Here is a 17,044-nt window from a genome sequence, read left to right as displayed (position 1 = left end):
CAGACGCGACAGGTAAACAAACCGGCCCAGCCTGCCAGAGGCTTTCCCTGGCAGGGCGCGGGCCAAAGGTTGCCGATCCCTGGTCTAAACAGACGACAGCTGGGAGAAAGGAAGTAGTAGTATCTCCAGGGTGTACACTGCTAAAAATAGTCTCTTTAAACAATAGTCCCTCGTCTTTTCCATTGCATTTGGCAAAGGTATTGATCCCTGTTGTGCCTTTGTTCACTAAACCAGGTTTGAAAACACCTTTGTCAGCAGCTTACTGCATCCATGTTACCTCTCTGGGAAACATGGTTACCAATGCAGGAGTTGCAAACAGTATTTAGGCCAAGTACAGTCAAACCTCACAATAACGTGCCCCGCCATAACGCGAAATCGCATATAACGCGATCACAGGTTGGCTCCCCTTTAAGGTATAATCCAGTAGGGTACTGTACCAATGGTCCCCAACACCATGGCAGGGGAGAGAAGCTGCAGCCCCCCACCTGCTGGGGACAGAGATTTCTGAGGCTGCTGGCGCCGGTGCTCTCAGTCCCCAGCAGGCGCAGGGCCCCAGCTTTTCTCCGGTGCTCTCTGTCCGCGTCAGGGGCGGGGCCGCGGCTTCTCTCCCGCTTCAAGACAGGGCCTCAGAGTTCTCTGTCCCCGGCAGATGGGGAGCCACGGCTCCTCTTGAAGCTGGAGAGAAGCCGCGGCCCCACACCTGCCGGGGACAGAGAGCACCGGCGCCTGCAGCCCCGGAGTTCTCTGTCCCCGGCAGGCGGGGGGCCGCAGCTCCTCTCCCCTGCTGGGCACTAGGCACCAGGGGCAGTAGGCGGTGCACCTCAATGCACCGCTTTGGAGACCACCGAAAAACTGACTGGTTTCAAACCCCACTATACCGCGTCGCCGCATTTAGCGCGATGGAATTTTTGGACCCCAAAGGTCGCATTATAGCGGGGTTTCACTGTACCTCAGTGTGCAGAGGCTGACTGTGCTATAGTTTTCTAACATGGTTTAAAACTGGTAGCGAAGACCAGGCTGAAGACGTGTTGGGCCAGATCCTCAGCTGCTACTGTATGTTGTCATAAAAACAACGAGTCCGGTGGCACCTTAAAGACTATATACTGTATATTGTCATAACTCCATTGGCTTCAGTGGAGTTACACTGACTGACACCAGTTGAAGATCTGGTTAATTGTGTGATAGAAATACTCCGCAGCCTGGAAGTGCTGGGTTCTGGAGAGACCTCCAGGAGTTCAGGTCCACGCTCTTGGTCTGAGTCCACAGGAGGTTGCCGGTTGTGGTTCCTGTTTGTTCCCTCCTTTTTCCTTGAATCTTCTTGATTCACATTCCTTTCACAGCCAGTAACCAGAAAAGGAGCTAATTGTGGGTGTGGGGATTCCTGTTTATCTGGGTGGCTTGCTAATGCTGCAGGTATGGTATTTTATCATGTAATTAGTTCTGCACCTGCAGGACTTGGTGGTGTTGGGCAGCATAACAGTCAATGATTTTATCCCCTGTGGGGTTTTTTTGCATGCTAGTTCTATGAACAACTCTATCACACTAATTGGAATCGTATGGACGGGTTATTCTGTGTGTGAACAAATTCTCAAGTACCTGAAGAATGTTCAGTCACTCCAGAGTGCTATGTTCCTCTTCTGTCTTTAAAGATCTTCCCAGGGTAAAGCTTTTTGTCTGCTAGAACCTTTTTGTCTCTTCTTGGGAAACTTTGGAAATTGCACTGCATTTGTTACCAGGCTGAAATAAAACAAACACACACGTGATAATAAATCAACTCATGAAATTCTGCCAATGTAATGGGCAGGCTCCATTGGTTTGTATAATCCAAAGGTTGTTACCTCATTTTACATTGTATTCTAAATCCCGTTGGCCAGTCATTCAGTTGTTGGGGCTGTTCAGAATATTACTCCACAGTCTTGAGGCTCTCAAACTCCCATTGAAAGCCTCTGCTCCCTTTGGCCCCTTTGACTGTATCCCTTTGAAAATGCCAGCCTTACTTCTGGGGGAGTCAATTTAAAAATCACGCTCCTGTCAACTGTTTGAAATGGGCCACCTAGAGTGACCAGACAGCAAGTGTGAAAAATCGGGACAGGGGGTGGGGGGTAATAGGATCCTATATAAGAAAAAGACCCACAAATCAGGACTGTCCCTATAAAATCGGGACATCTGGTCACCCTAGGGCCACCCTGATTACCACTACAAAAGTAATTTTTTTTCCTCCTGCTGATAATAGCCCACTTTAATTGAATTGTCTCATTAGAATTGGTGAGGCAACCCCCATCTTTTCATGTACTCTGTGTATATATATCTTCCTACTGTATTTTCCACTCCATGCATCTGATGAAGTAGGTTTTAGCCCACGAAAACATATGCCCAAATACATTTATTAGTCTCTAAGGTGCCACAAGTACTCCATGTTGTTTTTGCTGATACAGACTAACATGGCTACCACTCTAAAATTTGACTCCTGTCTTGAGTCCATCACCCCACAATTTCCTGAGATGCATGGAGGCATCCTAGAATACGCAGCATCCACCGCACAATACACAGCATCAACTTCACACAAGGTAGTTTGCCTGAAAGTGGCATCGAGGACACTGGGATGCCTACCCACAGTGCAACATTATTTTGCTGATACAACTTGATGCTGCATATACACAGGACACTGGCACAAATGGCCAGATGTGAACAAGCTCTACCTAAATAGTTTTGTTAGGCCATGTCTACACTATCACTTATGTCGGCAAAACTTGTCTCTCTCAGGAGTGTAAAAAAAACCACACCCCTGAGCGATATAAGTTTTGTCAGCATAGCGCTGTGCATGTGAGCATTTGTCGGTGGGAAACTCTCCTGCTGATCATTGAGCTGGTTTTATTATGTCGACGGGAGAGCTCTCTCCCATTGGCATAACACGGCTACACGAGTGAACTTACAGCAGCACAGTTGTATTGGTACAGCTGTGCTGCTGTAAGCTTGTAAAGTGTTCATATGGCCTTAGCTGCGCTATGCAAACCGACCATTTCTTGGTACAGATCGCTAGCATAGATAAGGCCTTACTGTTGGTACAGATAGCGTAAGAGAACTGTCTCTGTTTTGGCTGGGTCCTTCACACAGCAGGGAAGAGACAACCTATAAAGTTAAGTGTTGTTGGAAGATATCTATGCAGGTGAGAACTACATGCAGCTGAGAGCAGGTCCATCTGGGGAGGTGAGGACTTAGTCCAGCTATGTATGCTCAGCAGGTTACATGCTATGCTTTGCTATTCGGTCGTTTGGCTAAAGCTGTGTAAGGGGTTGTGAGATTCAGTTCTCAGCTTATGCTGTTTATTCTTGTCTTCTCTGTTCCAGTGGGGCTTGCCTAGACCAATAGTTGCCAAAGATGGCAGAAGAAATCATCACCCCAGTGTATTGCACAGGCGTTTCTGCTCAGGTCCAGAAGCAGAGGGCTAAGGATCTGGGCCTGGGGCAGCATGAAAATGCAGTGAAGTACTTGGGCCAGGACTTTGAGACGCTTCGGAATGCATGCTTACAGAGTGGAGCCCTCTTCCGAGATGACTCCTTCCCTCCTGCAGCCGCCTCCTTGGGCTTCAAAGAATTGGGTCCAAACTCCTCCAAAACCTATGGAATCAAGTGGAAGAGACCCACGGTGAGGCAAGAATTAATTCCTTCCACGTACGGGATGTACTTATTTGTGTCCTATGTAGAGAATCGCTCCTGAATCTTTTTCTTTGGGCAATCAATGAAACAAGGAAAGTTGGTTGGTTGTTTTTTTTTGTTTGTTTGCCTCCCTAAATTCTGTCATGGTGGAATTTTCAAACCCATATAGGCAGTGTTGTCTGGTGGTTAGAGCCAAAGAACTGGCAACTATTCCTGTTTCTGCCATTGATTTAGCTGATTTAACTGGCAATTCACCCTGATTCCAATGATTAATAAGCACAACTGCTTAATTAGAACCCAGGGTTTGCCATGTTGTATCAGATCAATGCTACTAGCTTAGTAACCTGGATCCTGCTGTTTCAAATCAGAGTAATCAGCCATCTAGTTTGGTATCCAGCTTCTTGCTGTACTAGATTGGACCATTTGTAAAATAAGTCTGGAATCCCACTTGTAGCAGAGGCCGATATCTGGTGCTTCAGATGAATACGCTTAGTGAATTGTGCAGTTTTTATTGCTGCATGCCTGTCTAGTCATTAAATCATCCAGCTCTCTTTAAAATCCATAAACAGCCTATCTGTTTATTTATATGGCCTTACCACTGTAGTATCTGAGTGCATATAGTGGCGAACTCTCTGACCTCCTGCAATGGGATTTTCCACTGACTGCATGCTTTGCGAAGATGTTTGTCTTTGTATTCCTTCTACATGTGGAGCACCTGTTATTAAATGTGAGTGACTCCCCTGTGCTTGTATTATGAGACACAGCATGGAGGAGGAGTTTTTGTTGTTTGTATTGTAGTACTGTCCAGAGGCCCCAGTGGGGAATCAGGGCCCCATAGCACTAGGTATTGTACAACCATGTAACAAAAGGACTGCTCCAAAGAATTTACAATAAAAATATTGTATTACGCAGCACCTAAAGAGTCCTAGTCATGGACCAGGACAGGACCTCACTGTTGGGTGTTTGTACAGAGCCTAGCACAATAATTGTCTTTTGTCCTTCTTTCAAAAACTGTCTCTAACCAGGATGATTAAGAGTCTTCGGATACTTACCATGCAGATAATCCTAAATGTTCACTGGGCTGCCATTGTGAAAAAGTGGCCACATTCTTAAGGGTTAACAAATGTAGATCAAAGGTGATGGCTTTGCCTAGCTGGGCTGTGCATAGCATTGTAAGAACTGATATCCCAGTCACTGAAACTTTAAAAACCAAACTATGTTTTATTGCAGGAAATGTGTTCCAACCCGCAGTTCATTGTTGATGGAGCAACCCGCACAGACATCTGCCAGGGAGCCCTCGGTAGGGATGCTGCTGGCTTCCCCTTGGGGAGGTCTCACTTATTAGTGCTGGTGTTGAGAGACTGGGAAGAAGGGAATCTGGATTATTGCTGCTGGAGAAATGTTGCTCCTAAGTGCTTGCTTGTTTATGCTTAGTGGTTTCACATGAATGCTGGAATAGGTACATCTCTGAAGGACTCTTAAACATGATTAGCCTCTCCTGCTTCCTTCTTTTATAAAGCCTTTAGAGATTATATGCTTTAATCTGTATGTCCAACTCCTCCTCCCCCCAATTCCGTGTTTGAGGAATGATGGCCCAGTGGTTAGGGTGTTAGCCTGTGATTCAAGAAACCAGTCTCCAATTCCATATTCTGTGATGAACTTCCTGTGCGACCGTAGCCATATCGCTTAGTTTCTGAGTGCCTCAGTTTTCACATCAGTAAAATGGGGATAATGGCATTTTCCTCCATCACAGGATAAATAAGCTAATGATGCACTCGGATACTACAAAAATGGAAGCCTGAAAGTAACATAAGAATAAGATAGAGGGACAAATATAACATTCAAACATCACTGTTCTAGCAGAGAATCCTTGTCCTGTGTATTCTTAGGTTGGGTATTAGGTCCATACGAATTAATGAAATAATTAAATTGTATTGTGCAAGTACCTAGGAGCCCCAGTCACAGACCAGGATCCGCTTGTGATATGCACTGTATCAACCTAGAACAAAACAATGGTCCTTTCCCCCAAAAGCTTACAATGACATCTCCTTTATGCCCCAATCCTACAATGAGATCCTTCTGGGCAGACTCCTGTATGGAGCTCCCGATAACTTCATTGGGGCTCTCGGAAGGATCCATCCACGTGGAGCTTGATGCAGGACCTGGATCTTGGGCAGGGACTTGGCATATGAGTGCACAAAGGGGCTTGAATAGTCCATGATTTTCCCCTTCTCCCTCATTATAGGCTGCCATGAGGCCTGCTGTGCAAATCCCAGTAATTCCAAGCTTCCTTTGCAGCATATTCCTGCAGTTATTAGCTGTTCCCAGCCCTGCAAGACTGCATGTTCCCAGTTCTTCTCTCCCCACAAGCTCTGGTTTCTAGTGGGCTAGTCCAAACCATCAGATCACCAGATATAACTTTAAATAGTACAGTAGATTGGATTTAATGTGACACACAGCATCTTTCTCCCTTCTGTGAAATATCACAGTTCCCTGAGCACAGAGAAATGTGGGGGGAATAAGAAGGGGAAACTGTACTTTTTTTTCTTGCAACTACACAATGAATGGCCACTGCCCCAGTACCATTTTTACAAAGAAATTAGATCTATTTGGGACTGACACTGACTTCTAACCCTCTGACTTTCCCCTGGATAAAAGGGCGTTAGTGATATGGTCAAGCTAAAGTGCTTTTCAAGTGATTTTAAGCCTTCTCTGCAATTCGTCTAGCAAGAATGTGTCTGACTCAATAACGATCTCCCTTTTTGCAACTCAAGGCCAGGTCACTGTTGGCACATTACACATAATAGAGAAGGAAAAATGCCACAGAGATATGATTTTCCCCCCCCCCCCCCCCATGAGATTTTAAAACAGGAAGAAAGGAAAGACTGGTCCTGCTGTTTGCTGAGATGAAATGGTGATATTCGGTGTCTGGTTTCCTTTACTGCAGTTTCTATTTAGTTTTATCGTTGGGTGCGGTATGTGCTCTCTTCTCTCATGTTCTCTAAGTTCCCCAGCCTTAAATTACAAAAAATGGATTAGAGAGAATGTTGCTGAGCTAGAGAAACCTAGGGCTGGAAATGTACAAATTATATTAAAATTATTTATCATAATTGGAGCTATACCTATCTCCTAGAACTAGAAGGGACCTCGAAAGGTCATTGAGTCTAGCCCCCTGCCTTCACTAGCAGGACCAAGTACTGATTTTTGCCCCAGATCCCTTTGTGGCCCCCTCAAGGATTGAACTCACAACTCTGGCTTTAGCAGGCCAATGCTCAAACCACTGAGCTATCCCTCTCCACCCAATCTGTGCCTTTGGATGGATTATCCTGACTACTGCAGGTTGGAGGCTAAATTTGGATTAATTTAAACCAGAGGGGATAGTGTTCTGAGACAGATGGACTCATCTACACACACAAGCTGTACTACTCAAACTATATCAGTATAGTTAAAGCTGTATAACCCCTCTGCCTTCCCTCCTGCCCCCAAGGTGGTGAGAGGTTGTACAGCTTTATACAGTTAGACTGATGTAAAGGTGTTTAGATCAATATAGTTTATTCCTCTTCCATTCAGGAGTAGTTATATCAGTATAAGGCACCTTTATGCCAGTATAATTGCTTTCACACTAGGGATAGTACTGCTATAACTATATCGGTTTAAAATATATATGTACAAAGCCTGTATGTAAATCAAGAGTGACATTTTCAAAAGTGCCTAAGTGACTTAGATCTTAAGAGCCCAAGTCTCTCTGTCAGTGGGATTTAGGATTCTAAGTGCCTAAATCCCATTTGAAGATGAATTTAGACATCTTTGGAAATTTTACCCCAGGCCTTTTGGGTTATGGGCTACTCCTGTAAGCGGCAACCCCTTCTGCAGAGTCCAGTCTATAGCCTGTTTGAATCACGCCTACTGCACACCTACTCTATTGCTATTAAAGGCAAGATTAGGGCCATCAAAGCAGGGGATGGGAGGGTGGAGGAGTCATCTATATAATAATAATTCTGTGCACTTATATGGCGCCTTCTATCTGAGGATCTCGGTGTGCTTTACGAGCACTAATGCTTAACTTTAGCTCTGAACTTTGGCCAGAAGAGGGGTGCCTTAAGATTAACATGAAATGTTCCTATCCCAGGCACAAACCTAGTTTAGTAGAGTTCCCACCCCAGGAGAATACTGCACTCTTTCCAGGTATTGGACGCTGCCTCTGCATTGCTCCCAGACCCATTAGTCACATTTTAAATCAATACACAATGCAAAGATGCAATCAGTTAAACACAAAGAAGACATTTTCCTCCCATGATGCACATTTTTAAAGTGTGTCTCAATGGGAGGAGAGTCTCTGAATTTGGAAGGGATAACAGCAGCTGCATTGGAGTGATGCAAACTTTGGAGTCATATCAGCTGGATATTTAGTACGCTGCACTGAGCTGTGTTCACCAGTAAGTTTGGCAGCAGCAGTCCTTCTGCCTGTGTTTTTTCTAGCCTGGGATGAGTGCTGCCCTGGATGAGGGAAGCCCCCTGACAGCTGCAGTCCAGCTCCTCCCAGAGTCAGCATGGGGGCATATATATCGGCCGTATGCCCCTCCCTACAGCAGATTGGCAGTTGGAGCAGGAATGGAGTCTAGCTCTGTGCAAATTCCATGAAACTTTAAATATCCCAGGAACACACTGGGGGGGGGGAGAGGCGTGTGGGGAATTAAACAATGCAGTTCTGATGTCCACTGGGGGGGGGTGTGGGAGGAAAATGGCATCAACAGCACCTGGCTGGTTGCCAGCTGCCACAGCTGTTTCTGAAAGTGGGTCCCAATACAGCATTCTTTGGACTTAAAAAGCCTCATCTGCTTGTCCACTCCTTCCCATCTGCTGCCAGCCTTCATCCATCTGCTCCTTTGCCACTGCACTGAAGCAGTCTTTAAACTGTCCCTCTGAGACTGTGCAGAAGCAGAAGAGGCAGCAAGTGTGGGCCAGCAGAGACCACTGAAAGAGCTTTGTAAGGAGCTGGCAGACAAGGTGGGCAGCCCCACATCTGGCTCTTTCTACTCTGGTACTAAGTAGTTTTCTGGTCCCCAGTAAAGGTGAACAGCAAAGCGACAAGTTAAGCCCAAATTGCTATGGTGGCCTTGGACTCGTCAAGCTGTGGGAACACAGAAATTGCCAAACTGGATTAGACTAGGGGTCCACCTAGCCCATTCTCTGACAGCAGCCAGCACCAGCTGCTTCAGAGGAAGGTGCAAGAAATCCCATAATGATCAGAGATCCTACCCCTCAGGAAACTGCCTTCCTAACCATGTTTGAGATTGGCTGATGCTCTGATGCAGGAGGATTGATAATATCCCATCTTTATTTTTTTTAATTACTATTGTAACTTTGGAGAGTCTCATTATCCATATAGTGTCAGAGAAGTAGCTGCGTTAGTCTGGATCTGTAAAAGCAGCAAAGAGTCCTGTGGCACCTTACAGACTAACAGATATAAATATCCAATCCTTTTTTAAATTCTGCTAAGCTCTTAGCCTCATGGATATCTTGTGGCAGGTTTTTTGTTTTTTTTGGCACAAAAATAAGTTGTAAGTTATCTTTAATATATATTTATTTACACGGTGTGTGAACTCTTCACTTTGACCACGCTTTGTGGCACTGACACGCTGGGGTCTTGTTCTTTAGCTAAGGCAGTGCTCTAATGGTTAGAGCAAGGAGCAGCGAGATAGGACTCCTGGGTTCTGTTCCTGGCTTGGCTATTGATTTGCAGCTCAACCCTGGGGCAAGTTGTTTCACTGCTTCATGACGCTCTTTTTCCACGAGGACTGACTGCACGGACGTACAGGGCTTTATTGATGTTTTCAAAAGCACTTTGAGATGAAGGGTGCTATGGACGTGCCAAAAGTCACTATTTTTATACCCTTTCCCTACAGTCTCCTTGGCTGTGCAGAGTGGCCTTGAGCTCTGTGGCCTGCTGATGGTACTAGTCATCTGATACTTTGTCTTCCACAGCAGGTCCTGAATAAGTGTAACCAATTGTAGTGGCATAGCTTAAAGTAAAACCTACCCTGGCTGAGATCCTCACCCCCATTCTGGCCCCTTTATGCTGCATAAAAGAGGCTCTAAGAGCTCCATATCTGGCCAGGGGAGGAACCTGCAAGCCCTGGCATGGGGGATTAAGACTGTGGGCACTGGGCAGGGTGTGTGTTAGGTGTGGGGCTGCAGTACATAGCGCTCCATAGATTCTGAGCTGAACTGCGGCCCGTGGAGCAGCCTAGGATCACGAGGGTTTTTTAAAGCTCCCCTCTCCCTGGGCGGTGAGTTCTGGCCCAGCACAGGATCTCACCTCCCCCAACACCCAAGCAAAAACACTGTGCAAAGTGCACAGAGAACTGGATAAACTTGCTTGGGGACTGCAACTTATGAGGTACCTGGTCAAACTGTGAGGGGGCAGAAGCTTCAGTGGAAGGAAATTTCTCCTCTCATCTGCATTGAACTATGAGGTTTAGGCAATTTGTACATTTGAGGACCAAAATAGTGGTTTCCCTTATGCCCTTCACCTTGGATGTTCGTATCTCTGCTGAGTAACAGCCACAGTGCAAAAATCCAAGGGGGCTTCCATCACTTTTGATCTAAAAACCAAGTGGATATCAGACTTTTGCTGAGTCAGACTTTTGCTGACTTTTGCTGAGACTAAAGCCCAGAGTATCCCATTCATCATCAGCATTGCCATATTTTTGGTGCCACATAAGTGAGAAGAGCAAATCAGCAGCAAAACTTAGAATGATAAGCCGTGGAAAACAAGGGTGAGGATGTGTGAGAACTTGCAGCAGGAGGCTTAGGAGAATGTCTATGTGGGAGCCCCGGGCTGCTCTGACTCATGTGGGGAATTGTACAGCTAGTTTTGGTTAGCTGCAAGAACTGGTGTGTGGTTTATGCAAATATCTTTCTCCCCAGTGGGTGCCTGAGTTGCCAAATAGCTCCGGTAACTTACAAGCCTGAAATCTTGCACTCCATTATGTTTGCTGCTTGGCACTTTTTATTTTTCTCCTGAGAATAAAATGTAACTGCCACGTACCCTGCAGTTATTTGATCCAATGCAGCTAGGTTCTGCTGAATAAACGGTCATGTTATTTCCCATGCTTGGTGCAAATTGAACTTTCTTGACTAACTTTTCCTTCTGCCTTCATTCAGGTGACTGCTGGCTCCTAGCTGCAATTGCTTCTCTCACCTTGAATGAAACCATCCTCCATCGAGTGGTCCCCCATGGGCAGAGCTTCCAGACTGGATATGCCGGCATCTTCCACTTCCAGGTGAGATGCTGGGATGTAAGAAAGTCTCGCCTCATCTGGTGTTGGACCCTGCTGCTCCCTCAGTTTACCTCCTTCCCCAGTAAAACTGCCACAACTGGTGCTTTTGAATTACTCTCCCCTCCTGGGGTCTGGTTTATTGAATACAAAATAACCGTTTAACTCATAGCTAGAATCTCCCAGCCTTCTTCTCCAAGCGCAGCAGTTAAATTCACCCTTCCTGAGCTCCCGGTTCCTTCTTAAGGGCTTTGCTACCTGCCATGGCAGCAGGCAACTCCCAGCAGGTTCTTTCCCTGTCCCACTTTGACCCCATACCCCCTGAAGGTCTCTCTCCCTCTTGATCTTTGCATCAGGGCCCAGATCTCTCTCCAGGCTTACTCTGGGCTTCTTCAGAAAGGTCTCCCTCTCTTTGAAGCAGGAAAATCTCTTTGAGGAAGCCCCAGCCCTTAGACTACCATCACATGATGCCTTGTCATGATGCCTGGGTAACCACTTGGCCAAACCCATCACATATGTGGCAGATAAGTAGGTACAGATAGAGCTGAGGCCAACTCCCTTTAAAGGGCCAGCCCACTGTATAACACTTGACTATTGGTATCTTTCCCAAAGATGCCCAAGTGAAAAGTGTGTGTGTGAAAATAATGTGTGGACCAAAAAAAGGTTCCTATCAGGCTGTGTGATACCCATTTTTATCGTGTTCATTGGCACCTTTTAACAGTTGTAACCTTTAAAAAACATTGGATCATGTGTAGGACCAGGGGCGGCTCTAGACATTTACCCACCACAAGCATGGCGACATGCTGCGGGGGGCGCTCTGCCGGTCGCCGGTCCCATGGCTCCAGTGGACCTCCCGCAGGCACGCCGCCCTCCTGGCGACCGGCAGAGTGCCCCCCGTGGCATGCTGCCCCAAGCACGCGCTTGGCGTGGTGGGGCCTGGAGCCGCCCCTGTGTAGGACCAGCTTCCCTCGGGGTTTTGCAGACGGGGTGGAACATTAAACCTGGGTGGAAAGGTGTTGGCCTTATTTTGTTAAGAGATATTGGAAAGAGAGAAATCAGTAGCAACTTGTTATCTGCTAGAAACAGGGCGGTCTCTGGCAGCCTGAAGAGCTCAGTTACCGATGAGAAATGCATGTCTTGAAGCTGGTAGGAAGCAAGAAAGCATGTCACCATCAGTAAGCAAAGACCTTAGAACAACTTGTATAGGGCACTTGTATTAGGACTTTGTCTACACAGTTTTTGTACCACTTTTTCTGTATTAGTTTTAAACTGATATAGCTAAAGCAGACATGGGGCTTGGCTACACTTACGGTTTGCAGCGCTGGTAGTTTGCAGCGCTGGTCATCCAGCTGTGTAGGAGCAGCGCTGGTGTGTGGCCACACTCACAGCTACCAGCGCTGGTGTGTGGCCACATTTGCAGCATTTCCAGCGCTGTTGAGAGTGATGCATTATGGGCAGCTATCCCAGCATTCAAGTGGCCGCAACGTGCTTTTCAAAAGAGGGGGGTGGAGTGGGGTCTAGTGTGACAGGGAGCGGGGGGAGAGAGAGAGTGGATTTTTGGAGCCAACACTGTGTGTTAGCTTCCTGACTTGAAAAATCAGAACATTTTTCCGACCCCTTAGTCTTAACTCTTAATTGCAAACAGCCTGCAGGCAACAGGACTCCCCACTGTTTCCCTGCCTGCCTCTATTTGATTGTTTACAGCCAGGTACAGATGATCACAGCAAACAGGAGCTTTGTTTGTTTTTAGATAGCAGCAGCGGCAACGGAGGAGCTCCACAGAGCTCGTTCACAACAGGGAGGAGGATCTCATTTGATTGTTCACAGATTGATCACAGCAAACAGGAGCTGATAAACAGCTCCGGTAGAAACGGAGCTCCGGAGGTTCACAACAAAACAAAGAGAGGCTGCATAACAAAACAAAGGGAGTAATTTAGTTAAAAGCATTCTGGGATATCTCCTTATTCCCTGGAGGCCAATAAAAGCGCTGGTGTGTGTCCACACTTGATGAGCAGCGCTGGATCACCAGCGCTGCAATCGCTACACCTCAACCCGGCCAGGTGTACAGCCAGCGCTGCAGCCAGGGAGTTGCAGCGCTGGATGTGCCTTGCAGGTGTGGACGGTTACTAATTGCAGCGCTGGAAAGCCTCTACCAGCGCTGCAACTTGCAAGTGTAGCCAAGCCCATGGATACGGTTATACAGGTATAAAGCTGCTTATACTGGTTTAGTTGTTCTCTCTTTCTCACCTGTTAGATTGTTGGCTTTTTAAGAAGAGACTTCTTTTTCTTTTTTTTTTTCCTTTGGCCTTTGTTCAGCACTGAGCACATTTTCAGTGCTAAACGCCACCCGTAATTGTACCTTGTTGGTGCAATGCCAGTGGCTGTTGGGACAATGGTCCTAGTGGTTACCTTTGTGCTGCAGTTCCAGCTCTCCACCCTCAGCAGGAATGCAAAGTTAACACTAATGTCATTATTTATTTATTTTTGCTTTACATGCACTGTTTTTATTTTGGGCGTAGTGCTGTGCATGTGTATTTAGCAGGAAGAAAATTGCTCTGATATCTATCTAAACCAAGAAAGATTTGTTTGGCTAGTAAACCAGTCGGTTTAATCACCATTGAGCAATGGCCATGGGGTGAAGCCCAAGGCCTAGTGAATTTCACTGCCGTAGCAAAGCTGATTCATTATTCATCACGGTTACTCCCATTCTGTGCAGGGAGTGCCAGGCTGGGAAAGGAGGGAAGATGCCGTGGAGTTGGAGGAAAGCCTGATGCTAGGGGCGAGATGGACCAAATAAAGAGAAATTACAAACTTTAGCAGCATTTAGGTTTGGCCCATGTAGGCAGAAGCACAGTCTGAACACAGGTCCACAAGTGGCAGTGGGAATCACCGGGTAGGGCACTGGACTGGGACTTTGAAACTTGGATTCTGTTCTTGGCTCTGCCTCTGACTTGCCATGTGACCTTGGGCAAGTCACTTCCTCTATGTCTTTGTGTCTGTACAACATCTAGCACAATGGGTCCCTGATCTCAGTTGAAGCCAGGAGCTGCTATTGTAATAATAAAGGACTGGGAGCCAGGAATGCTTTTACCAGTTCTGACAAGAATTTCAGTGCGAGATTTAAAAAGCTCAATCCATTTAGCTGATCCAAAAAAAAAAGATGAAGTGACTTGATCACAGTGTATAAGTATCTTCATGGGGGAAAAAGACTGGGTACTAAAAGGTGCTTTAATCTATCAGAGGAAGGCATAACAAGAACCAATGTCTTGTTAGAAGAAGAAGATCCTAAAGCCAGCCTAATTCCAGTTAGAAATAAGGCAATGTGTTTTCAACAGTAAGGATGATTAACCATTGGAACAAACACGCCAGGGAAATAGCAGATTCTCCATCTTTTGTGGTCTTCAGCTCAAGCTGGGAAAAGATGCTTTAGTCAGACATAAGTCACTGGGCTCAATACAGAGGTGAAAGGCCAGGGTATTTCCCCCATCTTCTACAGGAGGTCAGACTAGATCTAATTGTCCCTTCTGGCCTTAAAATCCATTAATTTAAATTCCCTAAGGCTTAATTAACTAATTATGTAAAGTACTTTGCAGCTATAAAATGCTGAATGTGTTGCTCTAGTTCTTTACCAGATCATCTAACCAGGCTACTTTATAAAATGGCCTATAGTTAATTTAGGTAGAAATTTGGCATGACAATTCTGTGTTGTCACCTTGGCAAATATCAGCTGTATCGTGATGTGACTGTTACGTATTCTGTGGCATTTCTACTTGGAAAACTGGAATTTAAAACTCTTTATCAGCTATTTTAATATAAACTTTAATTGGAGGGTTAGCACCTTCTCTGCACCTTCATATTACCTAAGTGTTGAATGATGTCATTGGAGGCTGGAATTTAAGATACCATGTGTTAGGCAGCTTAGAAATCCCTAAACTTGACTGACTAATTTCAGGATCATGATATTTCTGGGCACTTGAATAAAATAAAAAGCATAAAATCTTGATCTGAGGTCTTACTGCAGAGGAGAGGAACTGCAAATGCACTGATGCCTTTCTAGGTACCTCCTAGTCTACTGATGCTCTTACCGATGAGGAATGATGTTATACCAATATAATAAAAACCAGCAGGATCTTATTAAGAGGGATAAGGCAAAGATGCCACATTTATTGTAAATATAATAGTAAAGCAAAAGATAAAAGCAAACAACGTTGTTTTACTACTTATTTCTATCACTACTTATTTCTTACACACACACACTCATTCATTCATTCATTCATTCATTCATTCGGGTTCTGTATAGGTGCTATAGTTACCAGCTTAGACATTGCTCATGCCAAGTTACTGGCCAGGTATCTTGGTCATGAGGATGGAGCCGAGTCTGTGTCAGATGCACCTGATGCTCCTGGAGGCTGGCAGCAGAACCATAGACTCAAAGTCCTTAGTCTTCAGAGTCCAGTTTTATAGGAATTTATTCCTATGTCAGTCCATGAGAGTTGCTTCATTCTGCTGTTGCTAAATCAATCAGCAGGTGGCTGGCTCCATGTTGTCAGATGTTTGTTTTTTCCTTCCTTTGAGGTGGTGAGGTGGATTCCAGTTTGCCCTCCGGGGTTTATCTGGTTGATCCCACTTGACACCTTCTTTGGCTGACAGTGAATTCTTCAGGCTGGTAACCCCCTAACCATTCATTCATTATTTAAACTAGGCATTCATTCACATACATTCTTTATCTTAATCACATCTATTTCACTGTCTCTTTACCTTTTGGGGTGTTACCAATTTATGTGAGACTCCCTGTCTTTTAACAATCAAAAATAAAGTGAGATGAAAACTTATAGAGGGTGGGGGTCTCTCTCTCTATACTATAACAGCTACTGTTTTGGCTTACTTAGAGTTAATTAATGTTTAACAAGTTTTATACAAAGTATTTCTTTGGGCAGGCTTGACACAGCTGGTGGCTTGCAGGTTAGAGGCTAAATCTTGGGACTCACATTTACTTCTAATATAAACCTTCAGTTATAAAGTATTAATTAACAATAAATTATTTTTAACAATATATTAGACATGGTTTATATGAAAAATGATTTAAACCTTCTTTAATTATCCCTACAATGAAACCAGGCTGATTATCAAGAATTTGTGCTTGCTCTCTGGGCAGCCGTGAACTGAACTATCATGTTTTTGTCCTGACAGTTAAACTGATCTGGACAGAGGCCAGTTTCTGTGAGCTGAGTTGCTGCAATGACTAAGCGGTGTAGAAACCCTGAAGAGTGAAGTAGTTATTCTGAATTTCATTAAAACAAATTGAAAATTCAGTTTTTGACAATTGAAACACGTGAAGGGAGTAGGTGCTTCCCACAGAGGGAGACCAATAGTTCTGGTGAGAGCAATGCTTACTTGTACGGTGTACGTTCCCTCCCTAGCTCTGCCAATGCACCTCAGTGCTGATCTGCACCAGTCTGTTCTATGCCAGCCAGCCAGCACCTCAGCTGCATTTCAGAATACAGGGACATTGGCAATTTACCCTTGAACTACCATTTCTAGCTCTCTTCTGAGCACAGACTAGGGTGTGTTTTCTCATCTGGACAATATGTTGACTAGGGCCTAAGTTAAAACCAACAAATGCATTTAAACTTCCCCAGTCTCTCCTGGTTAAAGACTGGTGCATTAACACACAGGGTCACCCATTCCCTTCCCCTACCCCCAAGCCTATTCTGTATTAGCCCATAGCTACAAACCTGCCTTGTTAGCACAAACGCTAGAGAGTCATGCTGTTAGCTGTGGTGGTCCCCAGTTCAATCACCCGTTGTTGGCCAAGATGAGGTCTTCATAACAGGATTGTGAGAGGAAGGATGGTCAGGTAGTTAGGGCATTAACACAGCATCTAGGAGATCTGGGTTCAAGACCATGTTCTGCCCTAGATTTTGTGTGACCTTGGGCAAGCCACTTAGCTTCTCTGTGCCTCAATTCTCCCTCTCTAAAATGAGGAGAATAGTTCTTGCCTACCTCAAGGGCTGAGGATAAATATATTGAGTGTGATGTGTGCAGACACTACAGCAATGGGGGCCATCTAACCACCAAAAAAAAAAAATGGGCCTGACTCTCCATCTT

The 17,044-nt window shown here is 45.3% G+C and overlaps 1 protein-coding gene across 4 annotated transcripts in view; it reads left to right on the top strand.

Moving 5' to 3' along the window:
• The window catches only part of CAPN1 (calpain 1), a 50,810-nt gene that overhangs the window by 5,355 nt on the left and 28,411 nt on the right, over positions 1–17,044 (top strand). For 3 of the 4 annotated variants that reach the window (XM_045025767.1, XM_045025766.1, XM_045025770.1), the window contains 3 exons: positions 3,348–3,645; positions 4,887–4,956; positions 10,824–10,942. In XM_045025767.1, coding sequence (XP_044881702.1) covers positions 3,379–3,645; positions 4,887–4,956; positions 10,824–10,942 — 456 coding nt within the window. In that variant the 5' untranslated portion in view covers positions 3,348–3,378. Of the gene's footprint in view, positions 1–3,345; positions 3,646–4,886; positions 4,957–10,823; positions 10,943–17,044 lie in introns of all 4 variants that reach the window. The other variant, XM_045025768.1, reaches the window with a different exon arrangement.

Source organism: Mauremys mutica, chromosome 7 (genome assembly GCF_020497125.1).
Source record: "Mauremys mutica isolate MM-2020 ecotype Southern chromosome 7, ASM2049712v1, whole genome shotgun sequence".
Classification (NCBI taxonomy): Eukaryota; Metazoa; Chordata; order Testudines; family Geoemydidae; genus Mauremys; species Mauremys mutica.
This window is presented reverse-complemented; position numbering and strand designations above follow the sequence as displayed.